This window comes from Fundulus heteroclitus, chromosome 23 (assembly GCF_011125445.2).
Source record: "Fundulus heteroclitus isolate FHET01 chromosome 23, MU-UCD_Fhet_4.1, whole genome shotgun sequence".
In the NCBI taxonomy this organism is placed as follows: Eukaryota; Metazoa; Chordata; class Actinopteri; order Cyprinodontiformes; family Fundulidae; genus Fundulus; species Fundulus heteroclitus.
The window spans coordinates 18,866,611-18,889,983 of record NC_046383.1 but is presented as its reverse complement, the minus strand read 5'-3'; the positions used below and the strand labels follow the sequence as shown (position 1 = coordinate 18,889,983).

The window sequence follows — 23,373 nt, the reverse complement described above, 5'->3', positions numbered from 1 at the left end:
CATCTTTTTGTCTTTACACACAAATACACACACCCTAATCTGTGTGACCCTTTGTTTCCCGTTGCCCCATCATTCCCTCTTACCAACCGCACTAAACAGGGAAGTAATTATTTATTCTTTTTTTTACTTGTTTGTATTTTAACCCTCCAGAAAAAGATGATGATCACATTGTGCTGTGCCATCATTGGGATTGTTGTCTTCTCCTATCTCTACAGTTTCTTTTCATAAGAGGTTTTGCGCAGGTGAAGCATCAGTTTGCAACAATTAATATATTTTACTTGGAGCTTTTAATGTTTAAAACCTCATGTCCTGTCTTTGTGTTCTTTCTAGGGATGAAGATGTTTCCAGGAGGAAAAAAAAAACTTTGTTTTCCCTATGGTGCTTACCCGATTCCTGTTATTAAAAATTTTAAGAACAGCCACATCTGTCACGCCCTCTTTCCCTCGCACCCCTTGAATATCTGTTCTTGCTGTATAAAGTGTTTGGAAACGTGTTCTAGATGTGTGGATTTCTCTCAGGTCTGCCTGCTCTCAAACAGATGGCTCCACATGTGACTGTTTTTAATCTCTGCTAAACTGGAGAGCAGCGCCTCCTGGTGGCGCTCTGAAGAAATTACCACAGCGAGCAGCTGGATTTGTGAGGAAATGACCGAGAATCTTACCTACTCTGTACAAAACCTTATTTTTTTTTCTTCTGCATAGGCTTTAAAATGTTTGCGACGGATCTGTATTATTTTATCAATTGTGTGTTTATAACGTAACAAAAACCGTGTGTGTGTGTGTGTGTGTGTGTGTGAGAGTGAGTGAGAGAGTCCTTACTGCTTAAAAAAAAAAAAAAAAAAAAGATTTGTGTGTCTTTGTAACAGCGGGTCTCGCTGGCTTTGCTGTTTGTCTCAGCTCTGTAAAGCCTGTTATGTAATAAAAAGAAATCTGCGATGAACCGAGCCGTGCCAGCCTCAGTCCTTCTGTCAATAATTAGCATTTTTCTCATCTGATGGTGCATGCAGCAGAGAGGAAAGAAAACATGTTCTCGCTGCTGCTGTAGCATTGCTCCTTTGTGCGGATCCGGTCCAGCTGATGCTGTGTTCAGCCCTACGATGAGCTCTCTGACCCAGTTTCATCCCCCATCTCTCTGCTGCTCTTAAGCCCCGCCCATCAGCTCGTCTCGGAGTGGGGTGCGTTCGTTTTGCTCATCCGGGTTTGGAAGATTAACTGGAAGTGTCAAGATTAGATAAAAAATATAAGCAAAGATTTATGTATAAGACAAGTTTTCATAAGTAAATACATAGTGTCATTTAGCGCTGCTTTTTAAATGTGTAAGGTGATCTTTTTAGATTTTTATGTTAACTCCTATTTGGAATTGGTTTATTTCACAAACGGAGTTCAATGGTAAAACGCAAGGATTGTATGAAAATATATGACTTGTGTGTGTTTGTTTACTTTAGTTACTCTTTATCAGTTTAAATGTATATATTTATAGTTGTTGATCTGTCAGATATTTTATTTTCGGTCTTTTTAAATCCCATAACCTTTTTGAAATCGATTTTTGGGACTTCTATAAATATGGTTCGTCTTTGTGGTATTTTCTTGTCTATTTCTTCTTTTCTTTCAGTATAGGCTCTTTATATTTTAGTTATTTAATGGCCGTTTGATATACAGCCACATTCAGTAAATTAGAATATGGGTTCTGATGAGGCTCGTTTGTCAGATTAAAAGTAAATTTTGAAAAGCGCTTAAATTATTTAACATACTTTCCATCAAGAGAGAATTTCTTTATTAAAATTTGGTTTTTTTTGTCGGTCTGATTTAACTTCCTGATCATTAATGTGTTATTTGTAAGCAGAAAAACATGGGTTACAAACATCAGTCTGTTTGTAGTTAATTGATTTTAAGTGTTTCAATCAGTGAATTGAGTTACTGAAATAGAACTTAGTTATATTCTAATTTATTGAACATGACTGTACAGTCGGTGGCTAAAGTAACTATATCCCTTGAACGCTTTCATATTTTGGCCCCCACAAACTTGAATGTATTTTATTTATGGTTGACCAATGCACCGTAGTACAGAATTGGAAAGTGAAAGGAAAATAACAATTTTTTTTATTAGAATTACTTTGAACTATTTGACCTATATGCAGGATGCTAAATCAACAGTGGGAAAACATGGTGGTGGCAGCATCATGCTGCGGGAATACTTGTCTCAGCATGAGCAGGGCAGCTAGTCAGAGTAGATGGGGAGGTACATGAAACTAAATGTAAGGCAGTGTGCAATAAACCTGTTAGAGGTTGACAAAGGCTTGAGACCAGGATGGAGGTCGCCTTCTTGTAGCAAAACAACCTGAAACATGCAGTCAGATCTACAAAGCAGTAGTTTCAATTAAGGCATGGCCTGTTTTAGATTGATAGTCTAAGTAAAGAACTGTGGTATTTTAGAAACCATGAATCCAAATATGCACCTTTAGATCATGTTACGATAGATTATTTCAGGTAATCACAGTCGCCCAAGGTATAATAATCTTTAATTGTTAATGTGACTTTGTACATTCTAGTGAAATTTGTCCTGTACATTTAACCTATCTTTTATGGAGCACTTGTAAGAGTACAACCAGTGGATTTTATGTGTTTTGGTTCCCCACAACATGGAATCAGTATGGATTGTTTGACAGTTTGCACCATTTCATTTACAGAACATGCCTACAACACTGAAGATGTGACATTATTTTCATACTGAAGCAAACAACAGGACAAAATAACAGAAAACTTTGGCATGCATAACTATTCACGCCCTTAAAGTCAGCTCTTTGTAGAGCCTTTTGCAGCAATTTCAGCTGCAAGTTGCTTTGAATAAGCCTAGGAGCTTGTCACACCTTTTATTTTTTATGAATTTTTTAAATTAATTATACAGCTGAAAAAAACACAAGCATGAGAACCAGGAAGGCCGAGGCAGAACTCAAAAACATGGAGAGCATGTAAGCAAGCCTCCGCACAAGCATGGGCACACAAACCAAGACAGGACATGGATATTTAAAACTGTACAGGTTTTAAATATCCACACACAGCAGAGCCAGCTCCTGTGCCACTTTCAGTCTCGAGGGAGGGCAGCCAGTCTCTCAAAATCAAATAATAGAGGGGCACAAGTTTTATAAAATTTTTGGATCAAACCTCTAACACAAAAGAGCTTGTAACATCTTGCCACTGGGATTTCAGCCCATTCCTGTTGGCTATAACTGTTCCAACTCCTTCATGTTTCATGGCTTCTGCTTGTAAACAGCTTCTTGTGGTTATCATATTCAAGTCTAATCACAGAATCATTTGTTTTTCCCTCGACTCGACCCCAATTTCTCAGACCTTGCTGCTGAAAAGCCTCCCTACATCATAATGCAGCCACCACTGTGTTTTACTGATGGGGTTCTTGGGGTGATGGGATGTGTTGGGATTGCGCCGGAAAGTGTTTTCCTTGGTGGCTGAAGAGTTGGATTTTAGTCTTTTTAGATTTAGAGCTCCTTCTGTCATACATTTGAAGATTTGCCCACGTGCCTTTTGGCAAACTCAAATGCGCTTTCGTTAGCAAACAGTTGGACAGGTGCACCTAAAAAAGTGGCCGGTGAGTGTATATGAACATGCCATTTTTCTGTATATATATATATATATATATATATATATATATATATACAAGTTTCACTAACTTAGACCATATTGTGTCCATCATGAATAAATATTAAAATTACAGCTTGGAATGCACTTAAATATGTAAAAAGCTAACGGGGTGAACACTTTTGCAGTGCAGTGTATGAAGGAAACTTAAAGCTAAGTGTTAAACTAATTTTATACTAGCCAATGGTTATATTCATTGCATCGCATACGTATTAACAGTGTTAATAGGTTGGTGCCCTTTACCCTTAAGTTATTATTTCCTCCAGTAATAATTGTTCGATAAGGAGGTCAGGTTCGGAGTCTCTATCATCAAACCAAATACGCATACATTTTTAACCACAAAACGAAAACGTTTCGTATTCAATGTATTTTTCTGTGTCTGAGTTTTTAACATAAATCATAAAAGCCTTTATGTTTGTTTGTTTGTTATTTGTCACCGACAATAATGAAACCAAATAACCCACACGACAGCCGGTGAAAAATGAAAACGTTTTGGTGTTAATGTATTGTAATATTTTTTTTCTTCTTCTTCGTCCTGGGTAGCGAATGGGGAAGGAAGGGGCGGGGCTTAAAGCCTTCCCTTTTTGTGTGTGTGTGTGTGTGTGTGTTTTCTGACCAGCTGAAAATGGCGGCGGCCCGGACCGTCGACAGCTCCTAACTTTTATCGCACAATAACAAACGCCTCGCACATACTGGGCCTTATTTTTCCATGTAACATGGGGAGAAACCTTTTCCGGAGGCTTCAGACGCGTTAGTCGGGACACATTGCTTTCACCACACCGTCTGAACGGAGTTGAAACGCAAAGGTAATGATGAAAAGCTCCCGACTGCCGTAGACGGGCTAACACCAGCTAGCTAGCTAGCTAGCGTCAATTGTAGCAGACGGCAGAGCTAGTTCTCCCTCTCCACTGACGTTTGGTCACAGTTACACAGATTATCTCACCGATTTCCAATTACTGTCCTGCTGCCGGTATCAGCCATTAGGAGAACGAATAAGAAGAAAAATATCGTAGTTTCCGATCGTGTGATGCTAGCCTTAGCTAGCACTGGCTACAGCAGCCTACTGTTAGCAGTTACCCCCCTGTTTAGATTGAAGTTTATCAGTTTTAAAGAAATAAATGGCAATATAAAATGCGTCGCTCGTTGGGCGTATAGTTCGTGTATTTTAAAGAAGTAAGTTTGTTTCTTTTTTGCAGACTATGGAGGACCCTCATACGCGGTGCAGCAAACGATTGGTAAGTAACTTAGCCGAGCTGCTAGCTCTCCAAAAAAACCTCTGTTGTTTATTATACGCCTGTGATTCATTTGGTGCCCTGCGTGCGTGTATTTGACCGCATCCTTTGAGTAATTACGAAGCCCTCATGCGCTGCGTCTGAGTGAAACTCCCGGCCTCTTTTGTCCAACCTTCTCCAGGCAGAAGCCGCTCTGTTTTGGTTGTAATGAACTTGTTTAAAGACCCCGGGGTTCAACAGAAGGTCAAGTTCAACATCCACCCCCCGATACGAGGCTGTTCGGCGACCTTTCGCCACCTTTTTACAACCTTTTCAGCCGTAAAGCAGTCCTGATTCCACCCGGGCTGCATGTGCAAGGCGTTGTTTATGTTAATAGCTTCAGGAGTAGGTAATCAGATATTTAAAAGCGTATCTTTTATTTACAATCGACTCACACATTTGGGCCTCCATGACTTTAATGTAATTCCAAGTTAATATTGGGCTATATTGAAATTTAACAGCTCCACTTCCTGTTCCTTCCCCCATTTTTTAGTTTTGCCATAATTAAACATTTCCAGTTTGATAACGTTGCATATTAATTGGTGTTAAAATTAAGATGCGCCACCATTTTAAAGAAAATCTTATGTTTATATAATTTATTTATGTACTGTGGAAAAAAAAACATGGGGGTTGTGACATCTTGGGAAAAGGGGCGGGGGTGCTTAATCTGTCTGTCTGGCCATGCAGGGCTTCATGGGGAAGGAGGGGTGAAGGGGGCAATGTGTAGAAGATTAACTTAGCTCTTGTCATTGTGTTACTGTAATTCTTTGTGTGCAACGTGAAGTGATGTTGCAGCTGCTGGAGAGATCTTTGGCAAATGTATTTATATTGTCTTCTTCGTCCAAATATATGAAAAAAGGCTTCATTCTGTGGCTGCTGCTGATTTAAGCCCAGGTCATTGCTGCTCAGATCCAAGACAAACCTTCTCCATTGTCTCTTTGGGGGTTATCAAAAATAGCAGTCTCTGTAGTAGGTATGCTGCTCTTTGTTGGGTTTTTTTTTTGGATAACGTTCTTGCTAGAAATGCAGGATCAGGCTTGTTCCGGTGGATAGTGATTTCTGGTAATGAGGTATGGCTTGTCAATTCAGATTTTGGCCAGTTGTGTGTCTTTTTAATATTTTTTAAAGGACTGTAGTTGTTAAAAAGAAAAACATGTGCCAAAGGTTCGTCAGAAGTAGTTTTGAATCCAACAGAAAATGAAGGGGGTTAACAGGTATGCATTAAAGTCAATGTTGCTACTACTTTTTTTTTATTCAATTTGAAAAAAGAAAACGATAAAAGAACATGATGTTGGTTGACGTTTTTATTAAAAAAAAAATTAATAAATTGGTTAAATTTAATGACCAGGAGTGAAAAATTCAGATAATTTTTGTGTGTGTTTGACCTGCAGATAAAAGGTAAACGGGTTAATTCTGGTGTCTCGTTGATCGAAGGTTGCAATTTAAAGAGCTGCTGGTGAAAACATTCACATACTGAAAACATAATTTGCTATCTTTTTCTTTTCATTCTGGTTCGTACGACCCATGAGGCCCCACACAGAACCTGAGGCATCGTGGGCCGTAACACTTGTCAAAAAGGAAAGTTGAAGTTTTGCTTGACAAAACTTTTTATCAGAAGATGATTAAATGTTCCCTTTTTTTATCAACCAATTTTTATATAAGTTTAAGTTTAATTGGAGTATGGAAGGACTGCTTTCAATAAAAATGTATAGTTCTTTTTTCCTTTATTCCTTTTCATTTAACGTCAACAACTATGCTAAGTACAACCGAAGCACTGTTCCTTTTAGCTTTCTGTGTTGCTGTACAGTAACAGTACTCTGCTGAACAAAGGGACTGCTGAAAGTTAATTAACCCAGAATTGCCTCCAAACACAAAGACGGTTGAACATTCTTCAAACATTAAACGGTTTTTAGCTCCATCTAAAGCAACTAAAACTGGACATGTTCTGTGTTATTGAGCTGCAGCCGTTTTACAACTTTCAGTGTGAAATTCGGGCACAATTTATCCTACAATGTTTCCTCTCCCAATGTTTATCTTGCATACATGATATTGGTGTCATTTTTATTCTTTTGATTCTTCAAATACTGTTTGTTTTTAACCTACAATTCTTCACAAAATTTGCACCTATTCAAAGTCTTAATAACCAACATTTCAGTCTTTTCCTTCATTTTTGCAGTCATTTAAATGTTGTCACTTTTGTTTGTGCAGGTTGGGGTCTTTAATTCTGTTTTTCACATTAGTATTTTCATACCAATGATAAAATGCTGTTTGTCCCAGTTGTGGTTTTGAGCACAGCTTTTCAAATTAGCAGCTTCCTTTTTTGACGGATGTGGCTGGGATCTGTCTTACATTGGTTGCTATGACTATAATTTGTCAGGGAATTTTAGAAAAGAGACGATTTTAGCCCAAAAACGTGTTTATTCTAACATTTACGGGAACATGTGGTTCAGCGTTGGAGTGCATTACATTTAAATGTCTATCACAGGAACTACAGAGTTACACCTTTGCTGTGTTTGGTTATATTCACATTTTCTTTTCATCTCTGCTGAAAACTAAATTCACTTGTATAAAAAACATACATTTAATGTTTGTAGAGAAATATTTACTCTTGGAGCGCTCTAGACTGAGAAAAATCCAACGTATTCTTTGAAGGAAGCACATGAATTGGTATCTAACTTAGATTTGTCATGACAGTAATGGTGATTATGGGCTGCAATCCCCATGATGACATCAGTGAAAAAGGGAAGTGAGAAAAATGTGGGTTCTGAAATCGTCGTCACAGAATTCAAAAATAATATTATAATTTAAGGTCTTTGTCTTATTTTGCTGGTTTTCTCCAAAGACTGTACGATATAAGCAAAGTTAACTGGGCATAGGGTGGGCCCACAAAAACTGGAGAGAGCTTATAAAGAAGAGTTTTTGTTTGTTTCTCAAACTCTGAGGCGATGCTGCCACCTCTGTTATTATTTCAGTAGCTCAGATCACTTCTGTCTGATTTTTAAGAAACGTTTTTCTCCTCAGCGGACGGCTCCGCGAAGGCAGTACCAGGATGATGGCATCTCAGACGACGAGATTGAGGGGAAACGAACGTTTGACCTGGACGAGAAGTTGCAGTGTGAGAGGTTTGGCAGTGATCTGATCAAACACATGGAGGGCAAAGGTGAGATTCTCACACGGAAATGAAATAGATTTGTGGAAAATTATAACAATATCCACCTATTAACACCGTCAGTTTGTTGTGATTGTCTTTTGTAGGTGAAACTTTGTAGCTTTTAAAGTGTTTTTGCTTTTCTTCCTCTTTTGATAGATTTTACATATGAATACATCCAGAGGGAAGGGCTCAGGGACCCCATTATTTTTAAGATAACCGATGGGCTCGGTTTACAGTAAGTCACTTTGATTTTACAAATATCCTTTCAAAACATGGAGCAAAAACGCTAAATGATTCTTTCTCTTGCAGAATGCCAGACCCAGATTTTAGTGTGAGTGATGTAAAGGTGTTTGTTGGTGAGTTCAGCCGTCTGTTAGTATATTTCAGTGTTCGTTGTCAAGATGTAACCCAGTTGTTGACGCAGCAGCAGCTTGCACGCCTTTAAAATGGGGTTTTAGCCATTACACATTTTCCTCAAAAATGCAATTTGAACTTAATTTCTATGTGTAAAATTTTATTGCTCTATAATACAAGTAATTTCTATTTGCATATGTTATACATACAACTGTTTCATTATTTTAGCTTAGCAGTTTATTTTAAATGGCCCTTAAATGCTCTACTTCTCAAATCTGAAGTCTTTGCAGGACTCAAATTGCTGTTTAAACAAACTATATGTATATTTCTGTGTATAGCTAGCTTAATTTATCGACCATGTTAGTTGCTGAACTCCTGTTAACTCTTACAGGTAGTCGACGGATTGTAGATGTTATGGACGTGAACACCCAAAAGGGAATTGAGATGTCTATGGCTCAGTGGCGACGCTACTATGAGACACCGCCATCAGAAAGAGAGAAACTCTACAATGTGATCAGCCTGGAGTTCAGCCACACCAAGCTGGAAAACCTGGTCAAACGACCAGCATCAGTAAGGAGCAAAATCATTTCACACTTTACGTCTTTACACATATTCACAGTGGAAAAACAATGAAATTATCCTTCTTTATGCCAATTTTGGCTCTTTGAAAAGGTGTATTTGGTCAGCATTTGATAAATTGCATTTTATTTACAAACAGACATTTTCTAGGTTGTCATTAGTAGAAATAGCTTGTCCTGACATTTTGAAGTCACATGTGGACTGGCTGCTTCTTTACCCTGTCCAGGTGGACCTCATTGATTGGGTGGACAACATGTGGCCCCGACATCTCAAGGAGAGACAGAGAGACTCCACCAATGCCATTATCGACATGCATTATCCCAAAGTACAGAAGTGAGTAAATCCGTACCCCTTTTTTTAATATATATTTTTTAAAGGGGTCATATCGTGCAAAATCCACATTTTTAGCCCTTTTGTTGTGTACTTGGAGTCTCTTGGAGTGCAGAAAATTTGAATGTAGTCTCTCCAGGTGTTACGTAGATATGTTTATTTTCTTTTGGGGTCATTTTTCAAGCAGTTCGGTTTCTATTATGTTTTTTTTTTTAACAATTAGGTCACAGGAGTTCAGACCAAAGCAGTGCAGTTCCTCTTAATATAGACAACTGAAGGATTTCACTGTGAAAACCAAGAACTGAAAAGCAGGATATGTCCTCTTTAATATTTATTTACTACAGTTAGAAATGTGCTGCTAATGTGCTTTCTTATACATTGGTGTGAAAGGTATCATGTCAGCTTTTAGTTAGTGTTCCTTTTTTACAGCTGGTTGTATTGTCTCCCAGGTACTGTCTCATGAGTGTGCAGGGCTGCTTCACCGACTTCCACATCGACTTTGGAGGAACTTCAGTCTGGTACCACATTCTGCGAGGGGCAAAGGTTAGTTTTTATTAAAAAAAACAAAAAAAACAAAAAAAAAACACAGCTTTAGCAGAGGTATCGGCCATCAGCCAGTTATTCTTCTTGCCATCATCTTGAATCTCTTCTTAGTTAAAATAATAAAAATTGGTTCCACGTTCATTTTGTCATCTTTGCACAGCCGCCTTTGTTTGTGCCCACTGACATCTTCTAGAGATGAAGAAAAAAGTAATTCTGATAAAAACAGTTTTTTTTTTAAAGTGTTACAGCTTTACAGAGTCTGTAGAGTAGTGGCTATTAAACCTGAGATGATCAAATAAAAAGTAAAATGCCATACTTGTTAAACCTGTGAGACGGACGAGATTCTGCTGATTGGCTTAAATTCACGGCTGTAAAAGCTGCTCCCTCAAACTACTGAATCGTGTGATGCTTAGTTTTTACATGAAGGTTAAATTTTCTGTCAGCTTACAAGAAACTAACTCGGATAAGTTTTATTTAGATACATCTATAATAATTAAAAAGCTAGCACTAACTAATGTGGTTTGAGAGGTTTGTAGCTGCGCTGATGTGTGTTCAAGAGCTTTACTGACTTTTCTATGTTTCTCTCAAACATCCAGCCTGTCACGCTGTCAAGGTCTAATTTCAGCGTAACGGTCCATTATGATGAAATGTGCTAACGTGCTGCTGATAACCCCGCTTCAATAAATGAATTCTGGTGTGCGAGAGGATATTTGAAATGATTTGAACTCTGTATTTGTTATCTTTAAACGTGTTTGTTTTTGCTTCCTGAAGGTGTTTTGGCTGATTCCACCAACACCCCAGAACCTGGAAATGTACGAAAACTGGGTTTTATCGGGAAAGCAGGGGGACATCTTCTTGGGAGACAAGTGCTACGACTGCCAGAGGATAGAGCTCCAGCAGGGCAACACCTTCATAATCCCAGCAGGTGTGTTACTCCCACCAGACAAACATTGGTCTTATGAGACTGCAAACACCTCCTCTCTTCTCTCCTGCTGAATGGACTTAATCGCCACGTTGATTCTGAATGTGCTGTGCGGTGCAGGGTGGATCCATGCTGTGTACACTCCAGAAGACACTTTGGTGTTCGGGGGGAATTTTCTCCACAGCTTTAACATTCCCATGCAGCTCAACATCTACAACATCGAAGACCGCACACGGGTGAGAGGCCGTTCACATGTCCATGTTTTTTTTTTTTTTAATCACAATGCAAGTCATAGTTAAAGTAGAGGCGTGTTTATTAACACATTACGCAACCAGGGCAAAAGTTATCCTACATATAAAGCACATGATTCACACATTCCCCACTTGGTCTTAAATCTTTATTTACAGTACTCTCCGTGTCCCGCTGAGTAAACCTCTGTACATTTGTACAGTTATGTAACCTAAGACTTAAATTGTGATAATGTAGTTGAAGTCCTAGTCCACTGCCAGTCATGCCACAGAGCTTTCATTAAATTCTTCTTTCTTCAGACGGAGGAGGGGATTTGGTGCAGATAACTGGAAAACATTGCTGCAGCGTCGTATATGCTCATCTTTGTAATGCGTTAGGAGCGGGCGCTGCGTTCACCTGCAGACAAATGGCAACACTTATAGTTAGTAATTAGCTCGGACCCGCTGGTAAACGTTGCCCTCCTCATGTATGAATGCTTTGCCGAGTCAGGAAATATTGATGGGAGTTTAAATGAAAATCTGGTCTTCAGTTACATCATAAATGCTTATTTAAATTAAATCACGAAACGTTACGGAGAGGTGAAACGTGTTTTGTGCTTTACGGTCTCAATCTAGTTTCCTTTTTTTTTTAAAAACATAGTTCTTGTATTTAGGGCTGGACGATATAGGGCAAAAAGCATGTCAGTAAAATAAAAATTATATTGATCGATATCGATCATTATCAGCAAATTCAAAACATATATTTTAAGTGCAGCCCTGGTCATTTTATGCTGTTGCTTAGCAACATATTTTTATATACAAAACACACAAACACTGAATTCAAACTCAACCCTTTATTCTACCAACTTTTTTACCAAAACTGCAAGTTTTATAAAAAGAAAAAAAGAACGTGTCCTCTTTGAACTCTTTGTAGGGGGCGGAGCTTGGTGACAGCATTCCTGGATCTGTGTTGTGATTGGTTGAGAGGATGTAATGACTGTAATTTTGACCTACATAGCTAGAATGTATAAGGAAGGAAAGCTTTTATTCTATTGAACTTTTTATTGTTCCTTTTTTTTCTATTATCAATATACATCTCAATATATATATATATATATATATATATATATATATATATATATATATATATATATATATCTCGATATCGTCCAGCCCTATAATTGTATTGAATTGTTGCTTCTAGTGGGCTGTTTTTTTTTTTTTTTTTTTTTTTTTTTTTTTTTTTTTTTTTTTTTTTTTTTTTTTTTTTTTTTTTTTTTTAATGTATTTATTTTTTGGATATTTTGTAATCCTTGTTTAGGTGCCAGCGAAGTTCCGCTACCCGTTTTACTACGAGATGTGCTGGTACGTCCTGGAGAGATACCTTTTCTGCCTGACCAACGTCTCCCACCTCACGCCAGAGTTCCAGAAGTATTCCTTGGGCATTGGTGAGGAAGAGTGACAGCAAAGCAAGCTCTCCTGTGTGTCTTTTATGGTTTTTAAACTCGCACACGTGGACTCGGATGCAAACACCTGTGCCTGAAACGTATTCTTTCAGGACTGACTCGGGCCGACGTCGACAATAACGAGTCCCCTGTGAACGGCACCAATGGAGTTGAGAGTGAGGCAGAAGAAAAGCTAAAGGAGGAAGAAGAAGAAGTGAAGGAAGAGGAGGGCCACGAAGAGCTGGGAGACCAAGCCGAGAGACCTCGGCCTGTGCTGACTCCCTTTGAACTGGAGGGACTGTGGAACCTTGTGGGGAAGCTGGAGGAGCTGCCAGTCCACAAAAAGTGTGTCCCTGCAGGGATTAGGGACGCTGCAGCGCTGCTGGAGGACATGAGGGTGGGTAGCTGTAGATTTCCTTAACGTGACCACTGAGCTCTATTATACACTGGAGTGCTAATCGCCCGCTGTTAGAACGAGTCGCTTTGAAGCCACCAGCCGCCATATTGGTATTCCCTTTTTTCCTCCAGTAAATAGGGAATATGTGCGCTACAGCATCAAATAACGAGGATTTTCTCATGTTCAGGGGGGGCTTAAAACTTTTAAAATGTCAAATGCCATATAGTTTTGTTATGTTCTAAAACTATCACGTACTGAGAAAGTCATGTGCTGAAATATTTAGCATTTTATTAATTTAAATATATATATTTAACATTTATAAATAACAATATACAAAAACATATATTTACATATATGTACACATGTATATACATATACACATACTTATATATACATATATATTTTTTATATGAATAACATGTAAAATATTTCAGCACCTAATTTCCTAGTAGTTGATAGTGTTAGTACATCCACTGACTGTAGAATCACCTGTGAAACGTTTTCACACAGCCAGAAAACTGCTTGTTGTTGCAGCCAAATCCTGTGGGATTCTGTGAGAGTAGGGAGTAGCAAGATGGCGGCCAGTGACTTCAGTTTTTCGGTAAAATCAGCACTCTAGTGTATTATATAGCTCAGTAAACGTGACGTCACTCAGCGAGTGATGGAGACTGAATGTTTTTCCTCCTCCTCCGTTCACCTGTTACCATGTTGTATCCAGGCGGTTCTAACGGAGTGTGCCAGTGACAATGTCAAACTAGCCTACACCGGAGAGCCAATCGTCAGGTGGTCTAAAAGGGTAAGTTTGAGGACGAGAGAATGATCTGATATTTATTTAATAACTCATTTCTCAGAAGCGAATAAAAAAGCCCTGTATTTTTTTATGTATACCTGATAAACCCCCCCTTTTTTTTAACATACTAACGTTTCTTTTCCAACCATTTTCTTCCGGTGTTGTCTAGCCGTCATGGTACCAGCCCCCCACCCCGCCGGCGCCCGTGTTTTGCCGTTCTCGCATGGGCCCGTCTCTGCACAAATCTAAAAAGTCTAAGAAACACACTACCATTTCGGCGCTGAGGCGCAGGCGGGTAAGATGCAAGCGCTGCTCCGCCTGCTGCCGGAAGGAGTGCGGCAAGTGCCAATACTGCCACGACATGAGAAAGTTTGGCGGTCCCGGGCGGATGAAAAAGAGCTGTATGATGAGGCAGTGTCTGATGGTGAGATTACATGTGAAATGATGCGTTGCTATGAAACTGCTGTGGTTTTAAAACTAAAAGAAACAGCAGGTTTCTCAAGTGTTCTGCTCCTTCATATCGAATTTTAGAATATTATCAAGAGATCTATTGTCAGGATTGATATTTTTGCTTTTGTCTTTACTGTGAAACACTCTTAACTTTTTATTTATTTATTTTTTTACATTCATACAGCTATTTTTAATTTTTTTTTTTTACCGATTCCCTTTTTTTCCCCCCAGCCTGCCTTGCCAAACACAGCCCGATGTGCCATATGTGGGGAAGGAGAGTTTGACGAATCGGATCCCAGCACGTACTCTTTAATGGAGTGCACTGCCTGTTCGCAGATTGTACATCGTCAGTGCGTTAAGGTGAGCCCTTTTCCTCAGGCGTTTTCCAATTGCATAACATAACAAGGAGTGTAGTGAATATGTTCTGGCAATGTTCGTTGCAGCCCTTTTTAGTTTGGCGCAGACGCGTGTTTAACAAATAAGTTGTTTTAAAAGCAGAACTAAATGTACAGAACTAAATGTGCAACTTTAAAAAAGAAAGGGACACTAAAACAAAATGGTGTGGACACCCAGCTATTAGTAAAGTCTGTTGTTTAAGGAACATTAAGGTTTGTTGTCAAAATAATCGATATCGCAATGTAATTGATACTAAATAAATAAATATCCAAACATACTGATTTGCTTCAAAATCGATAAGAACTGAATGGTTCACATTCCCCCAAATTGTTGCACTTCTTCTGACTGCAGCGCTGCAACAACAGAGGGTCCTTGCTGCCACTTATCTTAACAATGATGCTAATGCTGGTTAAAACTAACACATTGATTACAGCCAGAAAAACACATTATGCCCTCTTTAGCGACAAAACAACACAAAAGTGCTGTTTGGAGAAACCTTCCTATAAGGCAGGCGGTCAGAAGGAAAACCCAGCATGCTTAAAAGTGCTACATGCTAAACTGCAAAGCTCCCGTCTCTGCTACAGTGAAGTGGTAAACCTCCCGGACAACATCCGTTTTTTTTTTTTTATATTATAACATTGCGATTTAATGCCAGTATTTATTTTCGTTTAATTTATCATGTCTTTTTTTTAAACATATACAAACAACAAATCTATCTGTTTCATCGGTGTGCAGATTGGCTACTAAAAGACCCACTGCGTTTCACTCGGAGCAGAAATGATTGAGTTCTGCCTACGATATATTTCAACCAAAATTGCGATTTGAATTTGACTTTTCTAGATAATGATGCTTGTAAACAAGGACTATTTAAAACAAGAACTTTTAATGTTTTTATTAATCAGAATATTATTCAAGAGAACAGCTTTTAATTGATTTGGACATCAATCCTTGTTGAACATAAAGTGCAACCAACAAGCACGTCTGTGTATTAAACCGATAGACCAGAACTTATATAAACTCTAAAACAAGTAATAACATTACATTGTCTCACTGCTGGAACTCTCTTCCCTTCCATATGGAGGCAAACCCACTTTAAACATATCACTGACACCTAAAGGACGTGTTTGATTAACTAATTTTTACATAGCCAAAAATTGCAGACCTTTGTGATTTAGAAATTGCGTTTTTTTTTTTGTTTTTTTTTTATTGCAATTATATTGCAAATGCAATTAATTGTGCTTCCCTAGTTAACAGTACTGGTACTGAAAACTTTCCATTCTGAATCCTGCTCTCAGTGGCAGCGTTAAACCAACCAAAAATGTTGGACAGCAGCAGCAGACTTGTTGACAGGATTCCCTGTGAGGAATAATAATTTATTATTCTTAAATATCAACACAATCTTCAAAAACTATTTTCCGGTGGTTTCATTGTTATAATGTATCGAGCGACCTCGTTAGCCTTTATAAATTAAAAATAATCAAACCAAATCGGCACAAATTTCTTTACTAGTATCTCTTTCAAGTTCTTAAACACTAAAATAAATTATTTTCACAGATTAAAACAATTCTTTCTTCATTGCTGAATAACGTGAAAGGACCTACAACTAAAATTTGACCACTAGGTGGCGCTGTTGAACGCTATCATCTGCTCAGAGTAAAACTGGAGCTGCTTCTGCTCTTGAAGGACTCTTCACCTTGGAAACGCGAGGCCAATGTTGATCCTTGTTTTGACTCTTTCCTGGTCTGACAACTTCTTTTCTTTAGTTGTTTTCTTCTGTGTGTCTGACCTTTAGCATCTCTTTGTTTTAGGAGCCTGGTGAGGGGAAGATCAACGAGGACCTGCCCAGCTGCTGGGAATGTCCCAAATGCTGCCAAGACTCTGAATCAGAGGTATGAAACTAGCATGTTCTTGTCCTTGGTTTAATTTGGCCGAGCAGGGCGGCGCTCTGTTTGTCGGCGGCTGCAAAGGCTCCTGAGAACGTTGGACTTTTAACCGCAAATGAGGCGACTATACTGTCTGGTTCAGCACTGAACATTCAGTGCAACGTTGGTAGACTAGACTGTAAAAGTACGCGTATCCTGCAAATCAATGACGGTGGACATCACAACTCTGCACACTTTGTGCAGCTTCAGACTGCTGTACCAGCAAGACCCACCATAGAAAATGTGTTTTTTTTTTTGTTTTTTTTTGGCTTGCTGCTACATTGCTGACAAATGACAAACTTATATTTATAATATGTCTTCTGCTTTTACTCTAAGCTTTGCAATGAAATTTCGCTCCCATGTACACCGAGTGTGCATCTGAATGACAATGAAGTCTCTGAAGTTGTTTAGTCAGTCGCTAAAACGCAACGTCTGCTTGATCAGGTTAGGGTTGATGAACCAAACTGGTTAACCTGTAAACCTCAGTCTTCCAGTGACGAGGAGAGCGACGAGTCGGAGGGCTCCACGTTCATGCCGCAGTCGAAGCGTTCGTACCAGGAGGAGGGGGGCGTCGAAGGTCCGAGGCGGGGGAAGCGCAGCAGGCTGCCGGGCCGGCAAACGGCACCGCCTCCCTCACAAAAGCTGCTGCTGCAGAGCCGCAAACGAGAGAGCTCGCTGGAGTACAGGCTTAAGAAGAGGGTAGATATGATGCTCATGGAGCACAGCTAACTTTTTGACTTCTTTACCCTATGAAGGAAATGATTGAACTGTTTGGTTAACTTTTTTTTTTATATACTTTCAGATAAAACTGGAGAGGAGCAAACTTTTAAGAGTAAGAAAAGCTGTTTCATAATTTCAATATTGCACTCGAATCATTCCAAGTCGCATTTAGGTTTCAGTGATGGGATTTAAGGTTTGAAAAATGTCTTCTTTGCTTTTCCCAAAGAAACAGGCGTGTCTGGATCGCTCCCCGCGGCTCCTGGGATCCAGGCTGCTGTCTCGCCTCCACTCTCCAGTCAGCAGACTGTCTCAGGGCCAGAGCCGGCCTTCGGCTTGGGCAAGTGGCTCGTCCCGCAGCTGCATTCTGGGAGGCAACGGCTCGTTCGGCCAGCAGAAGTCCTCCCACGGCCTGCTGCTTCATCCCAAAGGCGAGCCACGCAGGGGTCACGGCAGAGGCGTGCGGCTGCGGGGCGGAGGAGCCGGACGAGGCATCAGAGGAGGAGGAGGAGGAGGAGGAGCGAGGCATCCCGAGCCGGAGGACGACACAGAGGACAGCAGCGACAGCACCACCACCAACAACAGCAGCAGCAGCGAGGAAGACGACGACGACGACGAGGTGACGGGAAGTGGGCTGAACCACGGGAGGGGCGGGGATAAAGGGAGCCTGCCGCAGTCGAGGCGGGGGCAGCCGGCCACGGCGCAGGACGGGCGCGGAAGTGGACCGGGAAACCAAAACGGCGGAGACAAGGCGGACAGAGAGGAGGAGATGGAGCGTGACATTCCAAAAGGGGACAAAGATGGCTCCTGTATCAAAGTGACACTTCAAAAGCCACCCAGTGCGCAGCAGGACTCCTCGGGTATTGTCCCTAAATTAGAGGCCGTTGCTCCTCAAACTGCCGCCTCCACGACACACAACCAGAGCAAACCCCTCGCCAGACCCCCCATCAGAAACCGAGAGCCTTGTCCCGATCGGCACGCGACCAGGCTCACACCTCCACATACCCGGAGCAGACACACGGACTCTCGGTCTTCCAACCCAGACAGGCTGGAGGCTTCAAAAACAAGACCGGCCAGACCGGCTAAACTGAGCAACGGGGCTTCCTCCTCCGCCTCATCGGAGCTTCACCATCTCAGGCTCCCTCTCTCTGCCCTGCAGGAGGCGGGGGGAGAAACGGACCGAGACAGTGCGGGGAACGGTCCGAGCTGCGAGAGGGAGGTTTGGGTCTCCGTCTTTCGCTACTTAAACCGAGCAGATCTCTGCGTCTGCATGGCCGTCTGCAAGAACTGGTACAAATGGTAAGATCTGTCCTCTGACGCCGGTTTATTTTACACAGCAATCGTTTTAGATCCTATTAACAGCTTAAATGACTCTCTCTGGGCATCTCTTTATGATTCCTGTTAATTTATCTCACTAAAATAGAAAAACTTTGCTTTACAGGCCAATCTGTCAGATAAATATCTGTGCTGGTCAAATTAAAATTTGCAGACTTAAACTACAGAATGGTGCACACCATTGTTTATCTTAGCTTTAGTTAACATGAAGGTCACAATCTGGTTTCATTCATTGGGGAGAAGCTAAGTGTGCATCTACATGTGTGGGGTAAAGAGTTTTAAAGACTACTTCACAGCCTGTTTCACATTTATCCCAGATTCTTACTTATCTAGTCAGTTTTATTGAACTGCTTCCAGTGTTTGACGATAAACGGAGACGACGTGTCTTCAAAACAGCTGTTTGTGGAATCAGAAATGCTTATTTTGGTTACACGCTCCAGATATATTTTATATTTACAGATCTAAAATATAGAAACAGGCTCTATAAGAATTGGCTCTGGGTCATTACCAGAGTCAATGCCTTCATTCCTCGCCCATGTGTCGCCTTTTTTGGACGTTTCAAACCACATTTGACACCAGTGTGCTTGAACTCATGAATACCAGTAGATTTTTACTGGTAGTGAAGTATTTTTTTCAGGAAAGGTAACGCGGCTCACCCATTATGACTACTGATCTAATTACGTTGAGCGACTTGCTGCTGTTATAGGAGTCACAAAGGCATGTTTTCTTACAATAGACCAGAAGTAATTACAGAAAATCACTTTAAATAAGCAGTCCCCCTCCCCCCCCCCCCCCCATCTTGGAAGTATTGTGCGTCTTGAATAAGGAAACTGTAAGGTGTGTTTTGTTATTCACGGTGATGTTTGTCGGCAGGTGTTTAGATAAAAGGCTTTGGGCCCGGATTGACTTGAGCATCAAGCGCAGTGTGACCCCTCAGGCGCTCACCGGCATCATAAAGAGACAGCCCGTCACCCTGGACCTCTCCTGGACAAGCATCTCCAAAAGACAGCTCAGCTGGCTTATTGGCCGCCTGCCCGGTACTGCACACGCTCCAACTTAGTCTTACTCCTGATCTTTTATATAGTTTTATCCTGTATAAATCTACAGTAGTGCTACAGAATGAAAACAAATGTGAACTATTATCCATTTTGCAGGACTAAAGGATTTGATGCTGTCCGGTTGTTCCTGGTCATCTATTTCAGCTCTCTGCTCCACCGGGTGTCCCCTCCTCCGCTCCTTGGACCTGCGAAATGCATACGGCGTCAAAGATGCGCAGATCAGGGATTTAGTCATACCTCCAGGTAAGTAGAACGCCGCCTTCAGAACGCAATTATGGCTTTCAAGTAGGGCTGGACGATATAGAAAAAAAGCTTATCGCTAAAAAAAAAAAAAGCATATTGATCGATATCGATAATTATTGAAAATATTTAAAACCATATTTTATGTGGAGCTCTGCCTGTACATTTTATAATATTGCCAAATGATTTAATTTTAATAAAGAACACAAACACAGAATTCCAAATAAATCTTTATTTAACCAACTTTTTTTAACCAGAATTTAACAGAATTTTTTTTAAAGAAAAATAACTTAAGAGACCTGAGTTATGTTCTTAAATACTGACAAAGAATAAACTAAAGTGACCAAAATAAATAAACCAAATAAATAAATGAAATAGCCTATTTAGGTGGGAATAGTACATTAGTTACTCCTCAAGTTTCATAATTGAGAGGCTGACGCAGGGCTGAGGTCTGAGGTTGTGGCGTGTAAGGACACAGACTGCAGCTCATTTTTCACTGATTCTCTGCACTAGTTGCACAATTTATGGAGCGCTGTTAGAGAAAAACGTGCATCCCGGAACTTTATATCGCGGATCAAGAGTAGCGAGTAATTTTTTGAAGCCAGGTTTTTCAGCTGCAGACAACAGCAGCATATCCCTCACTATGAAGCACGTTACTGCATGCGTGATGTCCTTATGCCGCTTGGATGCTTTTTCACTTTATCACAAAGAAGGGAGCCCAGTTTAGCTGCTGTACCTGCTTTGTTTTGGAAGAAGATTCTTCTTATTATTAAGATTCCTACGAAAATGACGCGGGGCTGCACAGCTCACGCTGCTGCGGGTGTGAGCGGCTGACGTGATGTAACAAGTTGGTTGCGTTATCAGACTTTGTTTTTACCGGTTTCTTGCAAGTTTAACAAATCCCTGCGGTTTATTTCTGTCAGACTGGTGAACTAGTAAAACCCCGTTTTGGGACCGTTTCCTCCGCCGCTACTTGCTGCGACATTTTCACGTGCTCTGTGTTGTGGTTTGAGAGGGCGGCGCTTTTTGACGGCATGCCTGGGTCCGCGATTACGATTGGTCGAGAGGAGGTAGTGACTGTAGCATCAACTAATATGATAGGCTGAAAGGAAGGAAGGAAAACTGTTTGTATATCCAACTTGTATCGACCCTGTTTTTTCCTATCGCGCCACACGTCTATCGATCGATATATATATTGTTATTGAATTATCGTCCAGCCCTACTTTCAAGATCTGCCTGACTGTTTTTTTTAAATTTCATTTCTTTTGCTTTACTTTCTCCAGGTTGCGACAACCGCAGCCAGCTGAGGAACATGCAGTGCTTGCGGCTTGCTGGCCTGGACATCAGCGACTCCACCCTGCGGCTGGTGATCCGCCACATGCCCCATCTGACGAAGCTGGACCTCTCCCACTGCAACGGCCTCACCGACCACTCCGTCAACCTGCTGACCGCCGTCGGCTCGTCCACGCGAAACACTCTGACGGAGCTCCACCTGGGAGGTGAGCGGCGTCGTTGGAGGGCGGGGTGCAGAGCTCAGTGCTTTCTATTTCACGGGCCGCTAACGTTTGCGTTCCTTCCTCTCAGGCTGCGGCAAACTGACCGACGCGTGTTTGAAATATCTCCGCCGCTTGTCGTGCATCTCTCTGCTGGACCTGCGGGGCTGCAAGGGCGTCTCCAGAAAGGCGTGCGAGGCCTTCATCTCCGAGCTGTCGGTCAACACGCTCTACTGCCTATCGGACGAGAAACTGATCCAGCGGATATCCTAGTCGCCGGCCTCCGAGGGCGTGTGGGGGGGGGTCCTGACCTGACTCTTCACGGGGGAAAGTCGCATGCAGGAGGGGTGGGGTCTGACCCGGAGGGCTTGCTTACTTCGCTGGTGTTTGGTAAAGGGTGTTGTCAAAGCCAGATCAATAGGTCTTACGTTCGTTTGTTTTTCTGTGTACCTACAGAGACGCTCAGGAGCCTTTTTTTTTTTTTTGGTGTTCATTTGAGAACTAGTTTTTGGAAAGAGCATCTGATTTTTTTTTTTTTCATTAGCTGGACTGGGAGGATGATTAGCTCATCTTCCTTCAACATCCTTTTTTTTTTTTTTTTTTCTTCCGTCTCCCAGTGACTCCCAATCACAAGCTCCCGCCTTTAGGAAATTAGTTAAGCAAAGCCTTTAAGTTGCATCTTTTGGATATAAATAATGGATCTATCGTGCTAATCCATCATACATTCTTATTTTCCGTGTGGCAAAGCTGCGTCTGTTCAGTTTCAACGACATTTGGGTGCTCCTAGTATATATATATATATTTTTTTTCATTGTCAGGGTTAAATTATCAACTTTTGCTTTATGCACAACTGCTATACTTGGAGATATGTGTTTTTTTTGTCTTAAAGTTAAAAGGAAAAAGAAAAAAAAATCATCAGACTACTGGAATGGCCTGTGTTTACCATTGTGCATTCAGCTTTGTAATTAAGACGTATTAGAGCAGTACACCGGCGGTATACGTTGTTGTAACGCTTGAGAAGGTACAAAGACTGTGAGTTGGCAATCAACACGGCATCGAGACCTCACCCCGTGAAAAGGGCAGGTTGGTTTAGGTGTGGGTGGGTGGGGGGGGGCGTAAGCCAAGGACAAGGCGTCAGATCAATGGTGCGTTTCCAAACAGCAGTTCAACTTCAGGTGCTATTACTTTCAAACTCGTATTGCTTTGTTTTTGTACAGACATTAAAAGCAAAAAATATTGTAGATGAAACTGCTCCCCACCCCTCTTTGATACAATTTTTTTTTTTGTTTGTTATGGATTAAAAAAACAACAACAACTTAGTCACCTTTGTTCACCTGTCCATGTGGAGATATGAGATTTGATTTGGAGCTCTCGCTCGTTTTGTTTTTCGTTCCCTTCAAGTGTTAAAAGCTGCGCAGCGAAGCTCTCCTCCTCGGACTGCTCACCTGGCCATATCCCCAAGAATGAATATAATTATATAAATATTTACTTTTGTGTAAATGTGCTGGGGTTTTTCTTTTTCTTTTTTTTTCTCCTCCCTCTTTTAGATTATAAACAGAAAGATCCTGTAGCATTGTAATTATTTTCAGAAGCTTTTTTCACTTCATGTCGTGTTATTTTTCAAGAAAAATAAAAAAAGTGACTGATTTCTGTATTTTTTTAAAAAAAATTTTTTTGAGCGTCAACGCCAGTTGCGCCGTGCTCATGAAGTGTTTCGCAACAAATGGATTTTAATGGGACGTAGATGACCTGGATGATTAACCAAATGGCGTTTTGAAATATTTTATGAAGGTATAGAAACTGCCTAAACCAGCTGAACCATATGTTGGAACATGATGATCCCATAAACCTGACGACCACCCTGGGTGTGATGAGACCTTCAGGTTGCTGTGGGGCAGATTTGGCCCATTCTTGTTTGCAGTGTTATAAAAAAAATAGAGCAACCTAGTCATGGTAAGGTATGGCATCTTTGTACCTTGACAACGCTACTCCAAAAATCCTTGTTTTGTTTTCTATCAGCTACTCAGGGTTTGACTTCCTGTTGTCCTGCTGCGTAACCCCGGTGTGTTTTCCCCATAATGTTATATAATGTCTTCGGTT

General features: G+C 40.8%; 2 protein-coding genes across 4 annotated transcripts in view; both read left to right on the top strand.

The window, feature by feature from the left end:
* stx3a (syntaxin 3A) overlaps positions 1-944 on the top strand; it is a 29,833-nt gene extending 28,889 nt beyond the window's left edge. Inside the window, exons 10-11 of the mRNA XM_021321186.2 lie at positions 151-242; positions 331-944. Coding sequence (XP_021176861.2) covers positions 151-228 — 78 coding nt within the window. The 3' untranslated portion in view covers positions 229-242; positions 331-944. The remainder of the gene's footprint in view (positions 1-150; positions 243-330) is intronic.
* Positions 945-4,250: 3,306 nt separating this feature from the next.
* kdm2ab (lysine (K)-specific demethylase 2Ab) lies at positions 4,251-22,920 on the top strand. 3 transcript variants are annotated; one of them, XM_036127110.1, is made up of 23 exons: positions 4,251-4,459; positions 4,850-4,888; positions 7,946-8,084; positions 8,232-8,310; positions 8,385-8,431; positions 8,821-8,999; positions 9,235-9,341; positions 9,788-9,881; positions 10,653-10,806; positions 10,924-11,039; positions 12,352-12,478; positions 12,589-12,872; positions 13,591-13,668; positions 13,832-14,086; positions 14,344-14,472; positions 16,317-16,397; positions 16,917-17,129; positions 17,233-17,262; positions 17,377-18,446; positions 19,356-19,519; positions 19,685-19,783; positions 21,064-21,279; positions 21,365-22,920. In XM_036127110.1, exons 2-23 carry the CDS (start codon positions 4,853-4,855, stop codon positions 21,544-21,546), a joined length of 3,879 nt encoding a protein of 1,292 aa, XP_035983003.1. In that variant the 5' UTR covers positions 4,251-4,459; positions 4,850-4,852; the 3' UTR covers positions 21,547-22,920. The 3 variants fall into 3 exon arrangements, with proteins under 3 accessions (XP_035983003.1, XP_035983001.1, XP_035983002.1); XM_036127108.1 differs by having other exon boundaries at positions 19,637-19,783; XM_036127109.1 differs by having other exon boundaries at positions 4,847-4,888; positions 19,637-19,783.
* Positions 22,921-23,373: the final 453 nt, after the last annotated feature.

What these genes read in the sequence shown, in the direction of transcription:
- kdm2ab (XM_036127108.1), top strand. Translation starts at nt 4,853, where the DNA reads ATGGAGGACCCTCATACGCGGTGCAGCAAACGATTG. An exon ending in CAAACACATGGAGGGCAAAG is followed by an intron (nt 8,085 to 8,231) that starts GTGAGATTCTCA and finishes CTCTTTTGATAG; the next exon opens with ATTTTACATATGAATACATC. An exon ending in TACATCGTCAGTGCGTTAAG is followed by an intron (nt 14,473 to 16,316) that starts GTGAGCCCTTTT and finishes TCTTTGTTTTAG; the next exon opens with GAGCCTGGTGAGGGGAAGAT.